Source organism: Aplidium turbinatum, chromosome 8 (assembly GCF_918807975.1).
Source record: "Aplidium turbinatum chromosome 8, kaAplTurb1.1, whole genome shotgun sequence".
NCBI classification, from domain to species: Eukaryota; Metazoa; Chordata; class Ascidiacea; order Aplousobranchia; family Polyclinidae; genus Aplidium; species Aplidium turbinatum.
This window is the reverse complement of record NC_137479.1, coordinates 2371570-2383874: the sequence shown is the minus strand read 5'-3', so window position 1 is coordinate 2383874 and position 12305 is coordinate 2371570. Positions and strand designations below refer to the sequence as shown.

The window sequence follows — 12305 nt, the reverse complement described above, 5'->3', positions numbered from 1 at the left end:
CAATGATAATGAAATATAAGCTTTCCCTAACCCTACTTTTTTTGAAAAGCTCTTTTGCACCGCAAAAATTAATTTAACGAAAAAAAAAGTTTGACTTCGACGGGTGTCGGACCCTCATCCTCACGATCACTGGGCAGACGATGAAGCCACTGAACCAACCTTGACATCGAGATAATGTTGCATTTACAGGGTTTTAATACAAACTTTTACCAAAATATGTAAATGAGACAGAAATCTCGTGGGAAAAAATTTTTCGCTGCCCGGGCAGTCAAACTGTACGCAAGAAGTGCGCCTTCTTCTGGTGGATTCTATCCGAGCCCATAACGAATATTAGCTTTGTTCGTTTCTGTAGCAAATTAGTCAAGAAACTAGCAGACATTGTCCTCACTTTCAAATGTTACAAAGTTGTTATCATGTGAAGTTTGCGAAGCGTTGTTTGATGTTTACCACTAGAACTTCTGGGAAACCTACAACTCCTGCAACTCCTGCATGTCGATGTTGTTTAATATCATTACTTTTCTACCCCAAGTCATTATTGAGAAAGTTTGGAGCATGGAAATCAAGATATTTAACGCAACGCTTGACTGAACAAGTGATGACATCACAGCAAGCCACTGGGAATCGGTCATGCATCAGAAAGGCTCATGTGGAAATCAACATCTTCGGGGTTCAAGGCAAACATTTCATTTTCTAATTATTGAATTGAAAGAGACTCAACAAAAATTTATTCGAAATTTCAAAATCTGAAAATCGTGAGCGAACAGCAACAGTTAAAAATTACGGCTGAACTTGAAAAGATGTTGAAATTGACAATGCCTGAGTTCTAGAACAGATGAAAAATAACTCTGACTTGAGCACGAACGACAACCGATGTCGCAGTGACGTCACAGAATTTCTTCACCGAGATGTCATGAACATTCGGATACGAGATATTTGTTTTTACGATTGCAAATGTTCTTAGGAGATGGTTAGATGTAGTCTTGCTAATGATTTCAGTTGTGACGGCTGAACGCTTGGAAATTTATTTAATTAGTATCTATTTTGAGCAAACAGGCTACGAGGAAAGGTCGGACTAACTTGGCTGTTTAAATATATTTCTCTTCCGTTTTCTTATCTCATGTTTGTCCAGTCAATGCTCGTCACATTTCTCCGTCCGCCTATCAAAGTTGTGAACTATCCATGGACGAATAGCTGCAAGAATCAGACATTAATATGATGTTGCATGACGTTATTAAGCGGATGGCTTTTTGTGCATTATAAAGGCTTGTTTTTGCTTCAGATTTGCTTGACAAAATTAAACCCATTTTTGACATACATCGCTTTAGCCAAATGAGCCTTGCACAACCACTAAAGTAACCTGGACGTACAAACAAAGGCGCAGATGATTAGTCTGTTGTTTCATGTCAGTAATTGTAACGTTTCAATTGTTAGGGCTCGGGCGTTGGTATGCGTGGAAGGTCAACAGACTAGCGAAAAGTCTAACAGTTACTTATTAATGGTCGGGCTTAAACCAACCACCAAACGATTTATTTCTTTCCAGGCTTTTTTAACACACCTACAAGCTGATGTGTTGGTTTAGAAGTCCCGAACCCTCGCGGAAAAAATTTTGTCTTCATTGAACGAACCTACATTGTTACATCATGAAACACATTAAACCAACAAGATGAATGCGTCTTACTCCACAAACTTTGTTGTGCCAACATTGCAACAAAAGCATACAACTGCAGTGCTTATGGCAACAGGTTGGCAATTGTTGTATTTCAGTTGCCCGCATCAGCCCCACAACCTTGTTATCGTTGCTAGCAGCCATTGCACAACATCACATCGACCTCACACTACCTCTGCTTGAAGTGGAATACAAGACAAAAACCACCAGTCCGCTGCTATGGATCTATGTTTATTGCCGGGCTGGTCGTAACAAAAAGTATTTACAAGAACACAAATTTACGAAGCACCAGCGAGGGTAACTTAAAGTCGCGCAGGTAAAGTAAAAGGCTGTTTAGGTAAAAACATAAAGTAGAGTAAAGTTACAAAACTTGCCAGAAAACAAAATCCACATGACAACCATAATCAATGACAAGTTGCCAACGTAACATGCGTTTGTAATTTCGTTTGAATTTCAACATGAAAATGAAGACAAAGTGAACACAGAAATACTCTCCCTGGATGAGGACTTGATGAGGTGAGGACTCTCCCTGGATGAGGACTTGATGAGGTGAGGACACACACAGTTGGTGGGCGTCATTGGTTTGCCGATGAAGTTAATACAAAGATAAAAAATACAGCACATGTCGACGTAGTTGCGGTAGATTTTCTGACCTAGAAGCATCGAATGAAGAGGAACAAGTTTGAACGCTGGGAAGTCTTTGCTTCTTGATTCTTTTTATTAAAAATAAACACGAAGAAAAACCAAGAGTTTTGTTTCAAAAGGTAACTTGGTAATCATATCATGTGAAAGGCAGAAACCAAAAAGTAGGTGACGTCACAACCGAGAAGTGATGTCATTGAATGCGCTCATCTGCTGTCGCTCTTTGTCGTGAAGCAATGATTAGTGTCCGGTTTGAACCTACAGCGAGCACCAGTTGGAACGGCCAAACAAACTTTAGAGTGCTAATGTAACCCAATCAGGAACCAAAGATTTTATTCTTTCAATGTCTGACCTGGACAATGTCTTTTATATACTATATCTATGAAGGTGGCTCGATGCAAGGCGTCTCTTGTCACCAAGACGGACATGGAAGCAATGGCCGTTATCAATATTATTCTAGTTGCTTTTTCACTGGTTAAACACTCGAAGCGTAATCTGTTGAACACCACTCCAGATATTTACCAAGACAGTGTCTAAGAGGTGACACAAGATTGAATTCATGGTTTCAAGAGTCGATTGAACGAAACCTCAGTGCAAATAACATAATTCACTTTCTCAGTGAAAGAATCGATATGTGATCTTGTTATGGGGGCCGCCACGGCCTTTCAAATTGTAGCACTGCTTATTTTCAAAAATTAAAAATGGTTAGTTTACGACGAAACGAGACGTGTACTTAACAACCTGTTCAATGTAGCAAATGAAGCATTAAACATAAAATCAACAGTGAATTTTTAGTTTGAAATACAACGTTCGATTGAAATAACTTGAATGATGACACCCGCCTGATGTTACAGCGTCGGAAATGTCGAACCCGCTCGCATCATCATACACAGAGCCATGTTGATTGGCTTCTATGGTTCGTTGATGAATTTGTATTTTCTTTCTTGAATTTGTACTCACTTGACTACAGCCCGTTTTCCACTTTGCCACAGTCTTGCCTTCTAGCTCTGAGCAGCGAGCGATATTTTTGCTGGTTCACGTGGCTCACAGTCTGACTACGTTTAATCTATACCAACGGATCAGAGAATGGGTGTTTATTTAGCGATATATCCCGTACAGTGCTGATGATTCGTTGATTGCTTGGGTGCCGAATGACATATGATTGTGGGTGTGTCTTGGGTGGGGCTGATACACGTCGACTGCGTTCAACGTCGATGAATTGACGTCCATCAGCTCCTGATGTTGGCTTGCGGCCATATAATGGGAGTGCAAGTTGGTAGATGGAGTTGTTCCGCAGCCCGACTCTTCACCACGACCATTTGCACTAAGGTCTTCCATTTTGATAGAAGTCGTGAACTGACTAATGGCTGCATCGGATCCCTCCGTCCCTCCGTTGTCGCAGGAGTTGTTATGAACTTGATTCAGGGACATATGGATGTTTGGAGAGTCAACGATTCTTCTGTCTGCACAAGAGGATTCCTCAACTAGGGGGCCAGTCGGACTGTTCTGTGAACGGTGACCAACCCCATTGGTCAATAGGTGGTTTCCCTCAGGTGCATCAACCAGTACCCCACCTTGAGATGGGCAAGAGGTGCCTACGTCAGCAGGAGAGTATGGTTGTTGAGGAGTCAGAGCCGACGAAGGAACAATGGTTGTTTGAAGACGATTTTGTGTGACATCATTCCCGTTCTGGATTTGTGCATTTGAGGAATTCTGCAATAACATTTTTTTATGAGAGAACAAATAATAAGTTATTGATAAAGTTATGAAACATAAGTCTCATTTATTTAGTTACAGTAACTTAAAGATAATATCGCATCATGAATTGGCGAGGATGTTCCGCCCATGAGCTCATCCTGGGACAATCGTAGAATCACCTGTGATGTTTGTTGCTGGCTTCCTCCAATCTCCTGTCCTTGCTTGTCTCTCGATGCGCGTTTGTTCTTGTATCGATGATTTTGGAACCATATTTTGACCTGCGTGGGTGTGAGGTGAATCATTTGGGCGAGGTGCTCCCTTTCAGGGGCAGAGAGGTATCTTTGCTGTTTGAAACGGCGTTCCAGCTCGTACACCTATAAAATAAATAAAATACTTTATCTATTAGCAGAATGTTTAAAGCAGTAGCTGCAACCAAACGCCGCTGATTAGAGGGACATCAGCTCTTAATTTATTTTGATTTGCGAGCCCTCGTAGACGCTTCAAACCTTTATAAGTGATTGTGCAAAAACAGATGGAAACTTGATGCAGTTTGGACAGCAGCTTAATTACGACAGCGTAGCGCTATGTTCCGTAACAAAGCCAACAAAATCCGACAACGGGACACGATTGTTGTCTTGCAGGCGCTCTCACCTGTGATTGTGAAAACAGAACTCTTCGTTTCCTCCTTGATGGGGGCATTAGGGACTTGTGTACACCGTCGATGCCTCCCCCCATCATGTTCATTCCTCCGTAAGTTCCCATTCCCATTCCAGATGGCTGGCCCAAGTATCGCGCCACTGTGGAAAACATAAACATTTAATCATATGAACATATTATTGTTATCATATGAACATATTATTTTGTGGAAATAGCAACAGAGAGAGCCGCCTTTCTTAACAATCTTTAACCACAACATGTTGACTGTGTTAGAAACTGTCATCATGAGCTGTGCTTCTGTGACGTACATGTGCAGTCAGTCCAGCTCTGGTTCGACTGTTATAAAGGCGTCTGTTCGACACTGCTGAAAAGCATAAGGCTGTGCCATTGCCAAGACACGTTACTAAGGGTGGACACGTACATTGACTTCCTTGTATTCCCATCGAGTATCTTTAACCGAGAGATGCGACAAAAGAACTATCCCATATTCAAGTGGGCCATATCTTGGCGAGACCGACTTTCGCTTCCAAATCTATTATTCTCTACAGAATGTTACGTTTGCTACGACTATCTACTTAGTTAGACGTGTACTATCTAGGAGAGATGTGATCTGCTAGATAAGTTTGGAAATCATAAATGCCGTTTGAGAAAATCTACCAGAAAATTTTGTAACTCTTACAGAAATTTGAATCCTAGTTACCATCTCGCATCCGATTGCGAATTGTTTGAACATAGTTGGCTATTCATAACAGAAATGAGAACAAAACCATGTTCAAAATGGCGGCAGTGCCGCAAGTCGACGCCCGCGCGACCTCGCTTGTATGGTCAACGCCTCTCCACGATATTTGATGAAAACATTTTGCCAAAGCAAAGTGACATTGTTTGAAAATATTTATGGAATTAATTTCACTTAATGCAATGATCTGGGAAGTAATTGCTCACAAAGCCGATATTAAATCTTTTATATTCGATGAAGGCATCAGTCACGTGACGTGCAAAAGGCGATTGCTTCAGCGCGCGGATTAGAAAATCCATGAAATGCTGTCAAATCTGTGGTGGAGATTTGAGAATTACAGGTATATTAGCGGTGGCGCATCAAGCTCCTGATTGTTTGTGTTTGTGGATCTTGCAAATTTATTTTGGCTTTGGCCATCCATAGTCAATGTATCTCGAAGCTTTCGTTCATAAGTTTTCAATATTTCCAATCCACATGAAATCGCTTGCTGTGCTTGTTGGTTATGACTGGTGAGGACAATGTAGGGTACGTACAGTTATTATAGAACTACGAAATATGAGAATCTGTAATCCAAATCTTTGTATCTTTGTATTGGAAACCAAGCTAACAATCTGCTTGGGGAGGTTGAACGCTTCCTGCTGATTCAATTTCAGTAACTAATAAATCAGTTGCTGTCTCCAAATTTTAGGCTTTTTTTGAGTATTTTTCGCTCCTCAGCTTTGTACGAACCAACCATGGTGGCGCTACACACAAATATCTTGATGACGTATTGAAATTATTTTGAGCACAATTTACCCTAAAAGCAAAACTTTATTTTGTTTGACTTCGTTAAAAGTTGGCCTAGAAAACACGGAAAAAAGATATTGAGCATAGTTCGTAGCTACCACACAAATATTCTTCGTCTTAGTAAAGTTTTGCATGAGCTTGTTTCGTAACAATTGGTAAAACGCAATTGGATGGAAAATTACATTGGTTAGAATATTTCCTAAACTTGCTTGCGATGGACGCAGCAAACAACAAACGATAGAAATTATTGTGTAGACGTCTGGTGTTGTGGTAACGGTTGTTTCCGTTATTAAAGCATAGCCTGCCATTTTACAGTATGGACATGATTGTATTTCTGATACATTCGCATAATTTGGGCTACATTCGCATCAGTAGGTTTCAGAAAAAATATGCAACATTTTCTAACTATTGTAAAAATACAAGCTTACTAAAAATAACCAGATAATTGAAAACTAGAAAACTGGGACTGAATCTGCAAAGCTGCAAAGTAATTGATTTTATATAAAGTTGGTTAGATGCTTTACAAGGATTATGAAGCGAGCGCGTCGTGGGTTGCAACAATGGTTTGCGGTATCAGGCTCCCTAGTGGAGCTTTTGAAGGCAACAGTTGGCTGCTCTTTGGATGCACTCCAACACAACGGGCCATGATTTCAACAATCAGCCAAGTATTTTGGGTTCTCTCTTGCTCGTGTATTTACAAGATCGTTGACGCCGTAATAAAAAAGATGCGGTTTAAAATTTTGAAAAAATTCCAAGCAAAGCAAAGAAAACATTGCCGGCTATATTCCCTTGTAATTTATTGGGCTACAAACGTAAGAAAAAACATCTTCGTCAGTTGAACATATTTTTCTTCAACAAACAGCGAATTAACGCAAATCTGTTTGCAGATAGTGTTTCTCTGTTCGCACCTGTCAAGATGGAAATCCGCTAATCTGTTTAATGTCTCGGAATGATATCTTTTCACTAATGGAAGAAATCAATTAATTTGCTCATCTCCTCTGTACAGGGTTTGAGATTACAGGGTTTTGAGCTTTGCTGATATTTGAAGAAGATATTTAAACACCATAATGGTTGGAATGCTTGTTCATTGCATTTAAAAGGTACAAAGGAGTTTAAAGATTCAAGACCATTTGCTGGGAGATAAGTTTAGCTTCTAGATTGTGGATTCTATTCTTGTTTCAGATAAACCACATTTTACACATTACTTTAAAAGATAGCTTTAATCTTTTGACATTTTTTAACTACAGCATTTCTATTTTGAGAACATTACTGCATGATTGCGTCGTTGAGACATTTTTAAGAAGTTTGGAACCTGACCGCTTTCGGATTGCTTGCCAGATGAACTGGTCACATAATGCCACTATATTAGAAAGAGTATGACAATAACATCAATGTTTATTTCCGGGAAGCAATCTGCGACAATCCACTCACACTTTAATATAAGCTGAAAACTAAACCCATGACAAAAAATTGCAACGAAGTTTTAATGGCAGTTATAGCCTACAGCAACATATAAGAATACAGAGCTCCTGTGAAAAATTGCTTTTACTTTAATTTATATTCTTAATATAATTTTGGGCTTCAAAAATTAAAACATAACATTTCTCCTCCAATATTTAAAAATTTTCAAACAAAATGGCCGGTATCTTTCCGGTCATGCAATATCAGATCAAGGTAAAAAATAATTGAAACGCTACGTAGCGAGGGTGCAAGCGTTGATGTTGAAGCAACAAAACATGAATTTCCCCTTCTCTCATTAGTGGCATTACACTCCCCAATTTTGTTTCCCCCGAAGTTTGACCAAGCTTCCGTCGAGGTCCGGCGGCTCTTAGCAGATCGGTGTTAATTTTTAGAAAGATCCGACATGTTTAAACGTATGTTTACAATCCGCGTTTTGTCGCTCCTCCCTTTTTCTACACCTCTGCTATGTGTGGCATATATTGCTTTTCGTTATGATGGTAAAAAAATAAATAAATAAATTGAACTGAACTGATTCGGTTTGTCACAAAAGTTTTACTTATTGCAAGGCCTACATAGTGAAATCGTTACAACGAATCCATCGCAAGAAAAAATCTTTAAAAGTTCAACAAAAACCCAGTTGGAGAAAACTTTTATTCTGATTATCGGCTTGAAATAAAAAATGTATGCTACGTTATTGCATTGATTGGCACAGTTGTCAAAGTGGTTTCGTACGTTATGTAAACTATCAGCAGAAGCGCATCCATTTTCCCGGATGATATTGGAAAATACTTGGCATTGTTTATGAGGCAATCACGTGACTTAATTAGACCGGTTTGCTATCACTTCACATGTTTGACGAGTAAATACTTTTACTGCAACTTTCTTTGAAAGTGAATGAATATTTCACATTTTTTTCTACAACAAAACTTAGATCAAATTTATCAAAAAAATGTTATATCAAAGATAGATACAGCATCCATCAATAGACTAGCATAGATCATCTATCAGTAAAACTAAACTTTTCTAAAAATGTTGGATTTATAACTACGATAACACATGGGGCTTATAACTGTACTTAGTATAGGGAAGCATGAAAGCTTGTGAACGTTAGTAAAAGTTATACTTTGCTTCTTCGTCGTGTGTCACACGGCCGTAGCCCAGAGCATCACACAAGCTCTTGCTCTATTGTTGAACTCTGCTAAATCCTGTGCAGAGCTTTCAGACCAGGGCATTCGAGGAGATGTTGCATCGTTAGCTCCTGTCCACATTTACAGTTTGTGCTTAGTCTTGCATCTTCCAATACCAGTTTTTACGCGGTTGAGTCATCGCCAATACTTCCAGGGTTCACGCTTTCCGGGAGAAAGGCTTTCTGTAGGAGAGGGCTCCGTATTGGCTGAAGTCGGCCCAGCTGCCAGCTCCTTCTGCCACAGTTTGACCCGCCCATTGACCGCAACCTCATCTTGACCCAGTGGGACAACTGAAGTAAGGAAACTTTTATTGTTATACTGAAAATAATAGTCTTCAAAATTTGCAAATGCGACGCACTGCACATCAAGAGATATCCATTGAATTCGATGATATCCCGTTCTTGCTTGAAACTCAGCATCAAACTCATTGGGAACAAGACTGCCTAACCCGAGTCTGAAGTGGCCGCAAACAAATATTCAACGAAACATACGTTATGTAAACTATTGCTCAGTTACCATTGTTAAAAGATTTGCTACAAATTCAAAACCATTCAGCGACAAGGAGTTTGTAAAAAAAAAACTGCAGAAATAATGCAGCGGAAAATAATTGTCCACAAAGAGTCGAAGCGTTCGAAATATTGTTCTATCCATCATAAAGCTTAGCACAAAGGGTGAGTGTAGCCTACTTGCTGGCAACACAGAAATCATTTCAAAAACGCTCTGAAACCGCCTGTCTTGTGACGTGCTTAGTGCGAAATATGACTGTTATGGTTACAATGTTATATAAAATCGTCTATTATTGTTCTTATGTTTTGTTATTACTGTTTCCAAAATGGAGCCGACTGACTCCATACCTGTGTCCTGTATTCTACTTCACAGTCATTCGCTACTTCCAGCTGTCTGTTGTAATCTGTAATTACGTCGCGGTGGTGTTGTCATAACGGACGCAAAATAAAATAGTTATTTTCGTTTGTTATTATCTGACTAGCTTAACATATCTTCCTAATTGTAATGAATAAATAAAGAACGAGTAAAGAACTTTTTTTTTCATTTTTAAGGTATTTTTTATTTACGCAAAATTGGATCTATCGTTCCCCCACAACAACGAAATGTGCATCACGACGGTTACCTGGCCGTTCAAGCGATCACAATGTCGTTGTCTTGGCCCTGATCTCTCTGAGTTACTTAATTTGAACAACCTATGAGGCAAGATGATATTTTTCTTTTTGCACTGCACAAGCGCCCTCAAAGGTGCTTTCCACAATCTCATCTCGATTAAAATCAACCTGCACGCACACACAGTCCAAACAAGACTAATTTGCTTAAATCTTTTCGTCGAGGATTTGTGAGTGCACTTGCTTGCTTGCCTATCGCATCTTATGATATTGAATGATAGGCTTTGAATGATGCTTACAGAGGCTTTGTAATAAGGCCTCATGGCAACTACTTTAGCGGCAAATTGCACTCACGAGTCACAAAGAACCCTCGATTATTGCTTGAGATGCTGAGGGTGGTAGATGATAGGACATGTTGCTATATGAATGCCCGACTAACTTGATGCGAACAAATAGATGGAAAGCTGTGTTGGCGAAAGGACAATAATATAAACCGGAGTGATGTCTAATCAGGAGAGACGCCATATCTTGCATCAATCACGTACTTAGGTTGTTAGTGATTCGTCTCCTGAAGATTCAACCTCTCGAAAATAAATTTTATTGAAGCATTTGAGCTTTCTTTGTTTTCTTGCTATGAAATTGACAAACTGGTTTGATTTTCTTAGTTTGAAAATCTGTGTATGTTCTGACTGCATTGCAATTAAACAAATTCAATGAGCTCATCATTTCTAAGTCTACATGTTTGGTTTATCATCATTTACTGCATGCAGAAGTTATCGGTCTGTCTAGTGGTCTACGCTGTCGTACGTTGCTTAAAAAATGGCGACAGGTTGTTCACTTGATTTTGCAAAAGCTGCACAGTTTAGTGTGAGTAAAAACGTTTTAACGTGCAACTTTAATGACGAAGAATTCCTTCGTTTTGCAATGCAAGGTTACACTAATACAAATCTTTAAATCAATCATACAACCAGGTCAGGTGACCATCTGATAGTTTGTTTAGGACTTGGATGAGTTGGTAGAGTTTCGTTTGAGATATCTCTTGAACTATTAAGTCGACTAATCAACAGCGCTGGCATCTCCGACTCTACTAATCCATGCCACAATTTGAACATTTTAGTTTTTACTTTTTATTTGCCGATTGGTTAGTCACGCACTTTATCGTAATTTTATCATTTAACTGGTCAGGTGATTATTGCAAAAACAAAATAAGTTAAAACTATTTGCAGATTTTGATAAATGACATGTTCCAATTACAGATGAAGTTTACTTTTGCTTAGAACAATCAAGATTTAAATTACAAACTCACTCGGCATGGCCCCGAACCTTCCATCCGCATTAGTGGTAGATCCATACCAACCAGCGGTAGCAGAGGGTACGTTGTTGTAGTTGGGTAGTTCTGTAGCGTTGCAATACCCAGCGGTTGGGCCGGCCCCAGCTATGGAATGAAATGGAGCCTGGGGCGGAGGGGCCATCGAATGAAAATTATACCCTCCGTTCATCCCAGCAGCTACTGCCGCTGCCGTGTTTATTGCTTGATAAGGAACTCCCCCCGTCATCTGTTGCTGATGAGGGTGACCGGAGTGATGACTTGGCGATCCGATCGGCATGGACTGGCGGTAGATTGAAGGAACAGGAGGTGAGCTCGAGCCGCTTGTCATGTTTCCGCCGAGACTAGGCATGTGAAGTCCCGTAGAGGCAACGACAACACTCCCGGGCTCCATGCCCGCGTATGAGTAATGCAACTCTCGTCGGACTGATGTGAGGTTGTTACCGTCAACAAGGCCAACGCCAGGTTCATATGGTTCATCCAATGGACTTAAAATATCTGTGACAGAAAATGGGGTTGTTGTAGTTTGCTTTGGGCTTAAGGACATTTCCGTAGAAAGCTGAAACGATTCTCGGTCCTTCCGGCTGCTGTGTTGCCAGAGAAGTAGTTACTCAATTAACAACACCCAAACCACAACCTGTTCTTATCAAAAAAAAAAAGAATTTAATTAACACCTTTCATGCCTGAATCTCTAAGATGTGCACAAAATCAATAAACTTTCCCTCTGTAGCTTTCTCTGCCTTACCATCAGCCTGTACGCTTCAATAACATTGTTAGCTTTTCGATAAGAAACGTCATAATGTTCTCCAAACTCGCCGCGCTACCTTCACATATCGCGGTTCTATTGTTGTCGCTAATGCGCTGCTATTTCTAGAATAGCGGAATCTACGTGAGGCCTGAAAAAAGCAGCGGTGTTCCTAATCAGCTGCGCAACAACAGAAAAAAAAAATGGCGTCACCTGATAGACAGAAGCAACAATCTATCAACCGGCACGCTGCGAACAAATCATCGGTGTCGTCGCGACAAACCT

The 12305-nt window shown here is 40.0% G+C and overlaps 1 protein-coding gene across 1 annotated transcript; it reads right to left on the bottom strand.

Annotated features, from left to right (window-relative positions):
• Positions 1-1890: 1890 nt before the first annotated feature.
• LOC145775275 (uncharacterized) lies at positions 1891-11900 on the bottom strand. The gene is made up of 4 exons (XM_082586533.1): positions 11255-11900; positions 4658-4803; positions 4186-4380; positions 1891-4021 (listed from the first exon to the last, which is right to left on the bottom strand). The coding sequence occupies exons 1-4, from the start codon at positions 11820-11822 to the stop codon at positions 3407-3409; spliced, it is 1524 nt and encodes a 507-aa protein (XP_082442659.1). The 5' UTR covers positions 11823-11900; the 3' UTR covers positions 1891-3406.
• Between the last annotated feature and the right edge of the window lie 405 nt (positions 11901-12305).

Bases quoted from the DNA above. Each gene is read 5' to 3' on its own strand.
- LOC145775275 (XM_082586533.1), bottom strand. From the start codon at position 11,822: ATGTCCTTAAGCCCAAAGCAAACTACAACAACCCCATTTTCTGTCACA. The intron at 4,804-11,254 runs GTGAGTTTGTAA...TGTTTTCCACAG, and splicing joins AAGGTTCGGGGCCATGCCGA to TGGCGCGATACTTGGGCCAG. The intron at 4,022-4,185 runs GTGATTCTACGA...ATGTTATTGCAG, and splicing joins GCCAGCAACAAACATCACAG to AATTCCTCAAATGCACAAAT.